The sequence below is a fragment of the Hirundo rustica genome, chromosome 2, assembly GCF_015227805.2.
Source record: "Hirundo rustica isolate bHirRus1 chromosome 2, bHirRus1.pri.v3, whole genome shotgun sequence".
NCBI lineage: Eukaryota > Metazoa > Chordata > Aves > Passeriformes > Hirundinidae > Hirundo > Hirundo rustica.
In genome coordinates this window covers 108,761,547-108,776,390 of record NC_053451.1, presented here as the reverse complement: position 1 = coordinate 108,776,390, position 14,844 = coordinate 108,761,547, and the positions used below count along the sequence as shown (strand labels likewise).

General features: G+C 35.3%; 1 protein-coding gene across 7 annotated transcripts in view; it reads left to right on the top strand.

Annotated features, from left to right (window-relative positions):
- The window catches only part of DMD (dystrophin), a 1,060,860-nt gene that overhangs the window by 661,412 nt on the left and 384,604 nt on the right, over window positions 1–14,844 (top strand). For all 7 annotated transcript variants that reach the window (XM_040088691.2, XM_040088709.2, XM_040088718.2 and 4 more), the window contains one exon: window positions 5,264–5,439. In XM_040088691.2, coding sequence (XP_039944625.2) covers window positions 5,264–5,439 — 176 coding nt within the window. The remainder of the gene's footprint in view (window positions 1–5,263; window positions 5,440–14,844) is intronic.

Here is a 14,844-nt window from a genome sequence, read left to right as displayed (position 1 = left end):
GAGGGATTTTTTGCAACAGTATGTAGTGACAGGACACGTGGGGATCACTTCAAACTGAGACTAAGTTGAGCTTGGATATTAGAAAGAAATTCTATACTGTGAGGATGGTGAGGCACAGGCACAGGCTGCCCAGAGAAGCTGTGGGTGCTCCATCCCTGGAAGTGTTCAAGGCCAGGCTGGATGGGGCTCGGAGCAATCTGATCTAGGGCAGGGAGTCACTACCCACGGCAGGGGGTTGGAACTAGCTCATCTTTAAGGTCACTTCCAGTCAAAACCATGCCATGATTCATTATATTCTTGCTCTCTCTCCTTTTTGGGTATTTCCTACCTCATATTCAGGGTGTAAACTGAAAACTCTTGCCAAGTTGGTACTAGGAATCCCTGTAGATTTAGGGTCTCTCAGACGTTTAATTTTCTTAGGAAAGCTTCACACAATATAGTTGGAAAGTATTTCCTAAAGCATAATGGTGTTACAAACAATTTCATCAGCTTAGCCACAAGTAGCTGTGATTTGCTTAATAATTATCTTAAGAATATCTTTACAAGCTTTATTACAATATGATAATATTGATGCAGAAACCTGTGAGTGTTTGGAGGTACAGATGAAATAGTGTTCACTTGAGGATGTTAGAAGTAATGCTGGAAGTGTCAAGTTAACTCCTTTGAGAATTTATCTTTCCATGTTTTTCCTTTTTTTACTAATTTCCTTTTCTTCTTATGTTTGATTCAACATATATCATCAAGCGGCAGTTCTTGTGTTGTCATTAGGCAGCTGTTTCTAGAAAGTACAAATGAAAACTAAAATTAATAGGAGTAGTGAGCTAGACCAGGGTTTTCAGACTGACTGTGAGCAGGTCCCCTTCTATTGCAGAGATAGCTCTTGACTTTGGTGAATATGCTGCCCTGTGCATATCCCATATTTCCTTTTTTTTTCTGTTCCACTTGCAAATATTCTGAAGAAGTGTGTATAATTCTTCATTTTATTTAAATTTTGGAAAATAAAAAGGAAGTGATTTAATCAGAGATACATCTTATGAATGTTTTGGCAGTTTTAGGTTATTATCCTAAATTATTTGAAATCATTATTGAAGTGTAAAACCCTCTATATGAGAGATAGAAGTCCTTTAATATACTTTTTCTGCAATTTTTAATCTGAGAGATTATTTAAACCTTAATTTAATGGCTGGCCATTTCCTGCTTATACTTGGGAATCACAAGAAAGAAAAAATGAAGTGATGGGTATTTCTAATAACTTTTGCTCCTCTCAGTAGCTAAAAATGCAACATGTTTAAAACAATAATGCATAAAAGGGTCTTACTCAAAACTGTCATTAGTTCTGTGTGTGGGAATATAGAATCATAGAACAGTTTGGGTTGCAAGGGACATTTAACAACCATCTAGCCCAATGTCCCTGCACTGAGCAGAGACATCTTCCACCAGAGCAGATCACTCAGAGCCCTGTCCAACCTGACTCTGAATATTTCATATGCATAAAAATATAATTTTTAATTAAATTTGTTGGCTCACTAGGAACTGTATAACTGCAAGTGTAAGTATCTCCAGTGGCCTTCTGAGTAAGCTGGGAATCCATAGGGCAGTGGGCCCTTTTGCTTTGTCATTGCTTTTCTGTGTGAAGAGGTGGAAGTTCAAGTGAAGGTGCCTGAAACATTCACAGTCAATATTCCTTCTGGAAAAACATAAACCATAGGGCCATGGGAGACCAGATTGTGCAGGCTCCAAGCACTTTGCCCTCAGGCAGGTGGGTGATAAGGGTGGAGGGGGATGTTAGTTGCAAACTATAGCTGCTCGCAAACTTCAGATACTAATAAAAGTTGTGAAAAGCTTCCTTGTGGTAATAACTCTGGGATGAGCATGTGAAAATGTGGCTTGGAGTAAGACAATCAAAAAACTTCTGCTCTCTTCATAAAAAATGCTTTTTAAAAAATGTTGATGTCTTCATGGGAGGCTGTGCTTTGTGCAGCATCCATTACCAACAAAAATCTTTTTCATGGGCTGTGGAATCCAGACGAACTTTATCAGCACATGTGTTTCTGTTTAATCATGTGAAAAGTGTTAAATGCTTAGAGTACCTGGAAAAAAACCCCTCAGATTGAGTTCTTCATGGTGATCTGAAATGCAGATGGCCAGAAGGCCTCTCATGTACTGGTGGAAGTTCACACTTCTCCTTCCTACTCATCCTGTGCAAGCTTCCCATTCCAGCATTAGGGATCTTAAGTTCTAAGACCACCCCTGCCATTGAGCTAGCTGTTTTCTTATTGCTTTGTAAGTAAGGCCTATTGCATTATATGTCAGAGGATAAATGAGAAAATTCCTTTGTTTAACTTTGTGTCAATTGAAATAAGTGTGGAAATCATGTATTAGTTGCTCTTTTGTGTTTCTGTATGCTGGGGGAGGGAGAAAACCTAATTTAAGATGCTGTAAGCATAGGAAAAAGGCTCAAAGTATTTGAATGAGATTTAACTTAGCATTTCACTTTATAGTACTTTACTGAATGGTTGTTGTTTCTGTCATTTAGAAAAGTGGATGCATAGAAAACAAGTAATTTCTACAAATTTTGCTTCTGAAACCTCCAGAGTTCCAGAAGTAGAACTTCCCTTCTTTGTTCTCCTTCCTTTGAGCTCCTATTCCAAATGAATGGGCCTCTGCATATAAGTAGGAGCTTTGTTCTGAGTTATTTTTTCAGTAAGTGGTAGGGATCTTAACTTGACACAGGGGCATGCAGTAGCACAAAGTTCTCAAGTGCCTTGCTGGAAATAAGCCACTTTAATATATTTTTTCTCAAACTATACATTGTTATTATTTACTCATGTAATGCTCCCTACTGCACAATCCAAAAGCTCTAGTGCTAAAATCAATGTGAATTACAACAAATATATGCAAAAAACTAGGCACTCATTTTAAGCTGGGCAGTACCAAAAGAGAAGTGTGTAATGGAAAGCCCAATTCAAACTTGCAAGAGTAGACAGTATTTGCATTTAGATGAATGACCTAGCCATTGCTGCTATTTATTTCTAATAGTGAAATCATGTACCTGAAAATAATAGTCAAAAGTTGGACCAGGTATTATTGTATTAATGTGCATCACAGAAAGAAAAGAAAATCTTATACCTTAAAGTAAGAGGCTTTTATGTGTCTGTTCTTGGCTCTTAGAAAATCTTGCCGTTTCTGCTACAAAGGTATCTTTAAAACCTTACACATTCCACAGACAAAGCAGAGTGTGCTGGGACACTGTGGGGCAGCAGGGTGCTTGAGGCAACGTGACTGCACTGTCACATAGCTCGCAAAGATCCTGCAGAAAAACGTTTCTCATCCTATCAAAACATAATAAAAACAGGGTGCAGGTTACTGCCATATTATGCTCATCACAGCTACTTCTTATTCTGAAACTGTGGGGCTTCAAAATAGTTTGGAAAAAAAAAAAAAAAAAAAAAAAAAAAAAAAAAAAAAAAACAAACAAACCAAGAAATCAACAGAACAGTTTTTACTGAGAGGAATCTAAATAAAGGAATAATTTGGAAATGGGCCATGTCCTGTGTCAACCTAAAAGAAACTGCAAGAAAACCAAACAGAAAGTGTAGTAAAAATAATCTAAATCTTAACAGTGCAAACCTCTGCTTCAGCTACGACTCCTCATCCAGGAGGTAATTTGTGGATAAACACCACAGCAACCTGCTGACATTTACCCCTGTGCCCCAGGCTCTGCTGGCGTTTGTGTCCAAGCTGTCCCTGTAAAATTTGTGCAAAAGCTGAGACAGAGCATTCAACTGGCTCAATGCGATTCAATGAGTTTGATCGTGTTAGAACAAGTAAACTTCCAGAATGGTTCAGTTTGTGAACTTCAATCATAACCTCATGACAAAAAATACTTATTTTAAAAAGCATAAGGAGTAGTTATGTTCATCTTTTACATTCCTGGAAAGTTGTATCCTGCCTGTTGTAACTGTTGCATGGACAAATTTTATTTAATGTTAGTACACCCGTTTACTGACTTGCTCTGCAATTTATGCTGTGCATTTAGAAAGAGAAAGCAAACATGATTTTGTTCTGGAGTATGGTATACTGAAGTATTAGGTTTCCTCCAGATAAACTAGGTTCAGCATTTTACGTGAAAGCCTTTGTATGTAGACAGGATTGCGGAACGCTTCCTGAAGTTGTGAAAATCTGTCATAAATATGAATATCACAGTGTAGATTGTTGATGTTATTTCAGTTTCTGCTTATTTTAGCAGTAAACGGTTGAAAATTATTTTACACTTTTTTGCTTGTACATTCTGAGGAATTCAAGGGGAAAATACTCATGCTCTACTGATGAGTAAGAATATGAAAATATTGATTATTTATAAATATGAGCTGCTTCAACAGGCATAAAGTGTTACAATCTAAGCTGCAGATCAGAATTGTGCTGTTTTTAAACATGAGATAAGGTAGCTACAGGAATGCTGAAGGAAAAATTATTGTATTGTATCTTAAAAAATGTAGAAAGACATATCCCAGTACATATAGTAAAACTTGAGAATGACCCATATTGGGTATCTTTTGGTAGTTTTTAAATCTGTGTGTAAGTAGAAAAACTGCAATACTTCTTAGAAGTGTAGTTCCCTCAGTCCTGTTTAACATTAAAAAAAAAAAAAAAAAAAAAAAAAAAACCAAAACACACCAAACTCCAAACCAAACCTAAAAGCAACAATAGCAAAACCAACCTCACCCCTGCAAAAAAAACCAACCAACCAAACCAAACCAATCAACCAAACAATCAAAACCAAACTAAAAAGCACATGAGTTATTAGGCTTCTCACAATTTGAGAAGAAGATATTCTTTAATGGAATCAGAAGTTTTACAATCTCTGGCATTGCTTGTTTGAGTTTATAGGTAATAGGAACTTCACACATTTTGCAGTTTAAATCTTACAATACTTTGTAGGCTCTAAATGTAATACATAACTTTGGGGGTGTAGAAGTACATTTGTTCACAAGTTTTAGTATCAATTGATGTGCAGAATATTACTGTAATGCTCTGTAGTAGACAGCAATACAGGAGAGGATAAAAGGCTGCAGAGATGTACTTAAAGGTACTTGTTACAAAATGGTGAGATGTCTTTATGCCTACTCATCTTGGATTTTTCATTTGGAATTCAGAGGAGAGCGAAAACTTTCACCTCTTTCCATCTGGCCAGTATGTGATGAAGTATTTTTGTCACTCTTAGCTTCCTTCTGAAGACATGAATGTGTTGGGTATTTTTCAGGAGCTTCAGGATGGCATTGGACAGCAGCAAACTGTTGTCAAAACATTGAATGCAACTGGTGAAGAGATTATTGAGCAGTCATCACCGGCAGATGCCAAGGTGCTGAAGGAACAACTGGAAAGTTTGAATAACAGGTGGAAGGAGATCTGCAGACAGTTGGTAGAGAAAAAGAAAAGGTAAGTTAAAATAGGATAAAAATATTGTGAAAATATTTTTAGTTATTTTAGATTTTATTCTGGCTTGAAATTTCAAAGAACCACTTACCATCTAGAGTTTTCAAGTGTAAAAGGAATTATCACTAATTAAATTTTACCTCCTATAAATTGTGCATACACTATAATTTGTTTAATTCTTTGCAGTGACCACCGCTCCCTTCCATACTCCATATTTTTATATTTTAACTCCTAATGTTTAAACAAACCAAACAAGTATACATAACTGCTCAATTTTAAAGTAGAACAGTACAGAATTTACAATTGGTTTATAATCTTTCTGTTTGATTATGTGTCATTAAAGCACATCTCTGTAATACTAATAATACCTTGGTTGATTTATACAGGTAATTATTAAAAAAAAAAAAAAAAAAAAAGTTGCTGTTAAGATTGGTTTATTAAAGAACATGTTCTTAACCTAGATATGCCATTCTGCTTTAAAATGCAGTCGAAAATACAGGTAGAACTTTCTTTGTGTTTTTTTTGCTTGTTCGTTTGTTTTTTTAATTCCATAATATTCCTCATAGAGATACATTAATGGGTGCTGGAGATGTACTGGAAGAACTGGTAGTGTGCAACAAGTTTTTTTTTACTTTTGATGTGCCACTTATCATTTTTCTGTTAAGAGCCATGAGGGCGAAAAAGCTGTGAAAATGTTTACTAGCATCATAAGGGAGTGTCCTGAAGGGTTTTTACTGACTCTAATAATGATTAAAGGTTTTGGAACATGTTGTCTGTTGTTGGAACGGGCTGCCCAAGGAAGTGGTTGAGTCACCAGAGATTGGTTCAGGTTGGAAGGGAACTTAAAGTTTATTGAGCTCCAACCCCCCTGGTATAGACAGTGAACGTTCTACTAGATCACGTTTCTCAGAGCCTCATCCAGCCTGCATTTAAAAAATTCCAATGATTTGAACACTATAATCTCTCTGGGCATCCTGTATCAGTGCCTCACAATTCAGAAGCAAATAATTTCTTCTTAATATCTAACCTAAACATTCTTTTTTCTTAAGGCAATTCTCCCTTGTCCTATCACTACGTGCCCCTGGGAAAAGTCACTTTCCAGCCTTCCTGTAGTTCCCCTTTAGGTACTGAAAAATGCTATAATGTTTCCCAGTGGTATTTAAAAGACATGTAGATGTGTCACTTAGGGACATGGTTTAGGGGTGGGAGTGCTGGGTTAATGGTTGGACTCAATGATCCTGAAAGTATTTTCCTACCAAAATGATTGTGTGTTAAAAAAAGATGCAACAAGTAATCCTGCAGCTGTCAGAAGCTTCAGGGATGCTTTAAATAATTTTCTGCTGTATTTCCAGGTGTTGATGGTACTGGTATTTGTTACACAAGGGAGTCCTTGGCCTTTATTTCTCACATAAAAATCTGTTCTTTTGTACATTGGAAACCCATCTGTGTTTCCAAGCATTAACTTGTTACGTAAGTGCAAACACTTATAAAACAATAACACATCTTTTTAACAGCCCTGCAATCTGCTTTGGCAACTCAGAAGAGATTGGTGGTTGAGCTTTGTCTGAGGATATAAAATATGTTCCTGTTCTGGTTAAGTTTGTTATTGTTCATCCCTTCATCTGTCAGTAGAAATATCTAACTGAATGTTCTTTTGGCTCAGTGCAGAATATTACATGGAATTTCTTGCCACATTCTACATTTTAAGGAAGCCTAGGATTTGTTAAGTGGGAATAACCCAGTCGTGTTTCCTAGATGAAGGTTGTGTAATTTAGAGGAAAATGATTGCAGAAACCTCAGTTAGTGAACTTTGCGTGAATAATAGCATTGCACCAGGAGGAATACAGATAGTGTTGTATTAAACTGATATAAATGTTCCCGGTGTACTTTAGTGAGACTAGCAGGCATCAGGATGCCTCTGTTCAACTCACAGTCTTCTTGGAAAAGAAGTCAGGGAATGCTTTTCCTCCCAGGTCTCAGAAACACATCCTACCCTAGCTTCTGCCTCCACACGTGGTGTTTTGTTTTGTTTTCTTGTTTTTACTCTTCTAGAGTGGATTTTCAAAGGGAAGAAGCCTACTTGACAGGGAAAAGTGCAGTGTTCTAAGTAGGTCTCAATTATTGATGAACCTGGGCTTGAAAAGACCATAGGTTTATTAGCTGCAGTCTTTATATAGCCATTGGATTTGCATAACTCTTATGCTTTGACATCTTTTAGTTTTTTATTATTTGTCCTCATTTTGTTTTGCGTACTGTCAGATTCTCTCTTTTTAAGACTTGAAACCCATGTCATCCAAAAGGCTTTAATTTATCCTTAAGATCAAAGCATGAGGCAAACAAAAGTTGAAGGAAGTGGCCTTTACGTGTAGTCTAAAGAGCTAATATAGTCATGGTATTGCCCAATGCATGTGTTGCTACTTTGTCAAATTTATTTAAGTATATCAGTAGAATATAAATTACAATAAATAAGGGACATAGTTTGATTTCTCTTTTTCAGAATAGCTTTAATAGACTATTAAAAAAAACCACAAAAAACAACCACCTGCGAAGTCAGAATGCGTATATTATGACTCACATACATTTCAATAGTACTTTTATTTTTGTCTGTGTTTCCTAAAAATTAAATTTTCATAGTTAAAATAATCCTAATATTATGAAGGGGATTCTAAGATTTTTTTTTTAAGTCAATTTTGAGAATGAGAAAATGGAAGCACATTTTAAAAACATATTGAATGAAGGTTATACTGAAGGGAGAGCAGACTGGGTATAATACATTTTCATATAATAATTTCAAAGAAAAATAAAATAGATATTAACATTTAGAACCTTACGTAAATCAGAAAAGAAAACTCACTAAACTTTTAATAAGTTTCAAGTTTTATTCTTCATAGTTAATACATTATTCTCTTCTTTAAAGTTAATTCTCAGTAGCTCGGAGTAGCGATCAACTGAAATTTTGTTTCCTTTTACATATTTTTGCTCAGCAGATCTCAAGATAAAGTGGCAAGAAATTACCAATTGAATGGATTCTGGAAATAAAATCTGTTAGTGATTTGAGATTCAAGTGTAATGCTGCTAAGCATTATTTGGCAAGGAAACTTTATATATTGTAAGCTCTGTTTTTGCTATTTGCTTACCAAGATGAAAGAAATTGATTTTCATAATCCTGCACAGTTTTACAAGAAGCATTCAACTTTTATGTGGGGCATTGACAGTCCATTCTAGACGTATTTTTTCAATCTGAATTCAAAAATCCATAGGGGCTGAGGGGAGGAGGGAAGCAATTACAGGAGTAACAGAAAGTGATACAGAAATTTTTGGAAGATGCATGAATGTGTATGTAGTTTTCATAAATAATTTGGAATAAATATTAAACTACCTGAATAATAAGGTTTGTAAACCAGATCAAAATGATGATATTATATAAATTATTGAAACTGATCTTAGATTCACTAGATGCTAATATTAATCTCAGTGGTAGACTGGCAGTTTTAATGAATAAGAATTATTTGGACTGCAAAAGGTCAACTTAATTAAAAACAGACAAGAAAACAAACTAAATCTCAGAACAATTTGAGGAACTGGTACTGCTCTTCAGTAAAAAGGAGCTGGTTTTCAGTTTTAAAAGGTCAAATGCTGATCCCAGGCAAAGCACAGACTTAAAATTGACTTTGAATCTCCTTTCTTTGGTACTGAAGATCAAGAGGTTATGCTTGTGTTATGTTTGCATAGGATGTTATCTTCCACTTGCCTTTATCTAAGAGTTTCAAAGCCATAGAAGTTTGAATTCAGTGTTTAAAGTTTCTGTATCTTGCAGTCTAATCCATCCAGCTAAGAATTAGATGAGAATGTAATTTTAGCACATCTAGTCATTTTATCTTACTGAAAACTTTGAAATAGACCAGGCAGTTGAATAAAGTGGAACTCGATTGAAAGTGCGATATACTGGTAGTTAGCAAATTGGGAATTTAATTGAGTTTTTGTTAACAATTTGCTACAAAAGACGTGTTTTGGAAAAATTGGAGTTTGTACTCTAGTACATAGTTTATCTGAAATGGAGACTTTGGAGACCACAGGAAGTCACAAAGGCCCTTTGAATAGAAGATCCTAAGCCCAGACAAAAGAGAGGAAATACAAAGTGCCTGCCTCTCCAACAGAAGTCTGCTCTGCCCTTTCATCCCCTGAGACACATCATGCTGTGTCTGCTCAGGGACATGCTGCTGGGACACCTGAGTTTGGGATGATTTAGGGATGTGGTGGCTTGCCCTTAGGGCCACAGTGTGCAGCAAGCCCCTGGGCTGTGGCTGCAGCTTGGTGCTGCTCTTTCAGGAGCGCCTGGGCCAGGCAGGGATAGCCAAGGGAGCACACACAGGACCTCACATAGGAGCTTGGGAAAGGGACGGATCATAAATGAGGCTCTTAAAAGATTTGTAACAGTAGTGTTGGTTGGTCTTTTTATTTCTCACTTTTGCTAAAACTTTCTTGTGTAATTTTTGAAAACAGATGCCCAGCAAATAGATTCCTTCAATGTTTCAGAAGTAATCAGTTTGGGGTTTTTTATTCATCATGATCTGACATTTGTTAAAATTAGGTTCAGTTGAATGGAAGAGAATTTTTCATTATTTTAGCTGCAAATACATTTACACTTTTAATGAGTTTGAACCTGCAGACTGCCTGTTCAGATCTCTATCCAAGTGAATTTGAAGTAATTATGGAAAGAATGACAGACCAAAGGCTGTTTACCAGAATACTTCCAAGTACTTTCCTGAATACAAAAATACAAACTTTCTGTTCTAAATAAATTTTTTTATTAAGTAAATATACTTTTTAATATTTTTCATAAAACATCTTTACTAAGGTATTCTTTTTCTTCCATAATACACTAGCTGCAAGTGATTATTTTCCTTTACTTGAACAGTCAGCATATTGAAGGCTGTGATTAGCTTCCAGTTGTAATTTAAAAACTGGTTTAGGATGAAGAGATTATATGACAGTTATGTCAATAAATATATATTTTTCTATCCAGCACATAATTAGCTACATATTGAATTTTTTCTGGATTTTCTTTTTTTGACTGTTCAGATTTCTGATAATGAATCACCAGAAAAGAATTACTGGCATAAATTTGTATTGTGTTTACAAATAGTTTAGCTAAACTTCTTACTGTTAAGTATTTACATCTAAATAAATTTTCTAAAGTTATGTGTTATTTTAATTTCACTTATATAAAGTTCCTTACCCTAATGAAGCATATTTATCTGTTCTTAAGAGAAGGAATGATTTTTTTTTTTTTTTACAGTAAATATTGTCTTTAAAACTTTGTTACCATTTTAGTGGCCTCTTATATTTTCAGTAGCAGCTACTAAACACATTAATTCCTAATCTTAGAAAATAGATAAATACAGAATCGACAGCTGAATGTTAAAAACTGAAAGGCACCACTTACAGGTGGGAATAAGAGTCACAAATGCAGATTTGTCCTACTCCTATGATTGTATATTTTATTTCTATAGCTGACACCTCCCAAGTGAATCTGACAATACTCGTGTGCAGTTACAAACTCTAAACATCTGATGTGTTTCGCTATTTACAGGTTGCTATGGTATTGATATCACATTGACTATGGAGAAAATACTTGAGCTGCAATATATTTCACATAGTTTCTCGACACTGCACGTGAAAATACAAGCTTACTGATATAGGCTGTGAATGTTTATGTAGCAGTTAACAAATATAACTAAGGATTAAGGATAGTTTGGAAAAAAAAAAAAAAGATAAAAATCTTTCCATGTTCTTTTGTGGAATACCATAAGAATTTGTTATAGATTCAGTTTAATAATGGTAAGAAAACTAATCCCTAATCTATCATTTATCATATATACAAAATGAAAATAGGAAAAATAATTAATTTAGTACTTATTATTAAAAACTGAATATCAATATATTTGCTTTCAAAAGTATGATGTATGTACAATTCCTATAAAAAGATGTGCATTCTGAGTAGTTGACAAAGGGACCCTATGAATTTCGAAATACAAACAGAAATCTGCTATGTTTTACTATGAAAAATACAAAATAATGTGCCTAAGAATAGCAGTTGCGTAGAAGATGAAAAGTTGTATATGAAATTCTGTGCTTCTCTGCTATAGTTTGAGAATTTTCCATCAGTCAAAATGGATTATATTTCAGGGTTAATAAAATAAACCTTTTGCCAACAGACAAGGAGCTTAAAAGCTTTTTTGGGAAATTAAGTTGGTTCGTAAGGATAAGGCAGTAGTGTACAACAGCTGGAAGACCTGAAAATGGATCTACATGGTTCCATAGGGCCAGCTGCTGGAATTATACCTTATTCCTCAGTCACCTTCTCCAGCAAAGTCATACTCCCAAACTGCTTTCTCTTGCTCTGCCTGTGTCTGAGTCAACTGGTGGGTCATGTTCCTTACTCCAGCTTATTTAGGCTTGGATTTGAAAGCTCATACTCCCTAAGTAACAACTAACTGTTAATTTTTCATTGCCACCATGAATTCAAACACCTAGAAATTACATGTGTCTGTTGTTCCAAAAGTAATTATGATGATAGAAATCAGTTTGTTCAAAAGGTGTAATCAGTCATTGAGTTAAAACTTTTAATTCAATTAAACGGTTCAGCTAACACAGAACACTCTCTTGCAGTGTCTTGCATAATATGACACTTGTCTTGCAGGGTGTTATTTATAATAGAAGTAACATTCTAGCAGGTCTAGAAGAGATGGTAAAGTAAATTATAAGGTGCACCTGCATGTCCTGTTAATTGCAAGGAACCTTTAAATTCCTTTACTGCATGTTGTTCCTGATTGGAAAAAAGAAGTAGATCTATGGAATTTTTTTTGAACTACAAAACCCTTAAACTCTTCTGTGCATGTGCACACACAAAAACACATATATAGGAAATATGTGTATATATATATAAAATATATGTGTATAAAACATCTCTGAAAGAATTCCTGGAAAACCTTAGGTTAAAAACATCCTTATCCTACTGATCAGCATTTAATTTATTCATTAAAATAAAAAATTCTTTCCTTTACAACTAGGAAAACGTCTAATGTTTTAAAAGTTGTGGCTCAATTCATAAAGGTGATAAAACTGACAGTGTACTTAAGATGGAAAAATAATCTTGCCAACTTCTATCTCCTCTAGGAGACAAGAAATATTTTTGACTTCTCATTCAAAATACTATGCAGCTCAATAATTTTGCCCTCGGGTGTATTGAGTTGAATGCTAGGCCATTTCTGTGCCAGAAGTAACATATTTAAACTTGGATCTTTCTCAGGTTTATCCTCAGGGTATCATCATATAATGTCTCCACTGAGCTATGCACTTCACAAATGAGTTGAAGTGAGAGGAATCAAAAAAATATGGAAGCTCTTGGTGAGAGCTTGGATTCTGGGGTACCTGGTCAGGTTGAAAGACAGAAGTTTTATTATGTGGTTTATGGTGTAACACTAGATGTCTGAATCCCAGATTTCCATAACTGGAGCAGGGAAGTGTACTGTCTCAGAAAGATTTCAAGTTGTGCTTCTGCTTTCAGGATTACCAGAAGTTAGTTTTTCTTCAGTTTTTATAGCTGCAGTGCTATGGATCTCTCTGTAGATTAACATCTGACACATTTTCACAGAAACAAATGTTTTGATTAGCTGGTTTTAGATGACCTATTTTGGCTTGAGAAGAGCATATGACTTCTCAAGTCATGAGCATGAACACTTCTCAGTGAAGAACAGTGTAATAAGTGTGATGCTGTAAAGTTGGTTCTTTTTTCATGACCTGTGCAACCAAACTTTAAATCTGTGTGTATTGTAAAGGTTCAAAATTTCTGTCTGCATAACAGTACTCCATAAGAGATCCAGAGTTGTAATAAATAGATATATTAGTACAAGAATTATTCCTTTATCTAGGAGTATCAGCATTTTTTGTTGATATGTCACATTTCCAGAAATCCTGGGCAAATGGCAATTCATGAAAATATTCATGCATGATTCCATTAGAAAATCTAAGACAAGCCAAAGAAGTAGGGCTCTTAATTATTTTGCTATTTATGGTGTTCATTTTTTCATGTATTTGTTTGTATAAATCTGTATATGTGTCTATATATGGGTATATCTGTAATTTATATATAAGTATAAATAGTTTTGGAGAATTTTATTGTTTTCACAGTAAATGCAATCTCATACTTTTTCCTCAAAAGAACAATTTAGCACCAGTGGCTTATGTTTGTTTAATCTGGAGGCAGATACTGCAGAGTAACTAATTTCTGAGCTTAAAAAAAAACCCAAAACCCAACAAAACACCAAAAAAACAAGTGTTGGGCTCATATGTCTAGTAAATATTAAAATATACTGTTTTAAGAGCAAAAACAAATAAGTCTGCTGATTTAGATTTCATTCTAGACCTAAACCAGGAACTTGATCCAGAACTATATTGAGATCCTGTTCAGAGCAGCACAACTTTGCCAAACATTTCAATTTATATATAAATTTATATATAAATTAAAACCATTTTCATGGTCCAAGTGTAGTTATGAATATTGAGTTTTATGTGTTGAAAATATAATTTCTCTTTGCTAAAGGAGGCTGAGGGGACATCTTATCACTCCCTACAACTTCCTGAAATAAGGTTGTAGAGAGGTGAGGGTTGGTTCTGTCTCTGCCAGAGACGAAGGATAGGACAACAGAGAATGAGGTAAAGTTGGGCTGAGGGAGGTTTAGGTTGGATATTGTTACAACCCGCTCCTGGAGGCAGGGTAACTGAGGTTCTTGTTAGCAGTAGATCGCTTCAGGTAGATTAGAGTGAAATGACACTCAATGGCCAATTATCTGTGTGTACATGGAAGGTTTATTTTAGAATAATTTGATTGCAATGGGAAGGAGATTTGTAGCCATTTTGGTTATTAGCTATAGAAATAAAGTAATATAAAAGTGTAAAGATACCACTTAAGAAAATTTATAAGGAAAAGAAAGAAAAAGAAAGGATAAGAATAGATAGTGAAGAGGAAAGAAAGAAATGCCCATCAGTGGATCATGTGACAAGATTTGATTTTGATGCCCATTGGTCAAAGTGATGATCTCAGTCTTGATCCATTGGGGGTGAAGGAAGCCTGCATAACATGAAGTTCAATATGTTCATCTTTATGTGGGAGTGCCCAGGTACCTCCCCTGTGGAGGAGGCAGTTAAACACTCTCTGCTGCAACACTGTGGATCATGCACAGTACTCTGGTGGAAGGCTCCAGAAATGGTGGCAGTTTGGGTATTTTTGATTGAATATGACACCTTCTAAAACAGGACAGCTGCCTGTCATACCAGTGTGGCTGGGCGAGTTATGCCCCATCAGAAGGGATGAATATCTTCAGGCTTTTGTGTGAGTGTGAATTA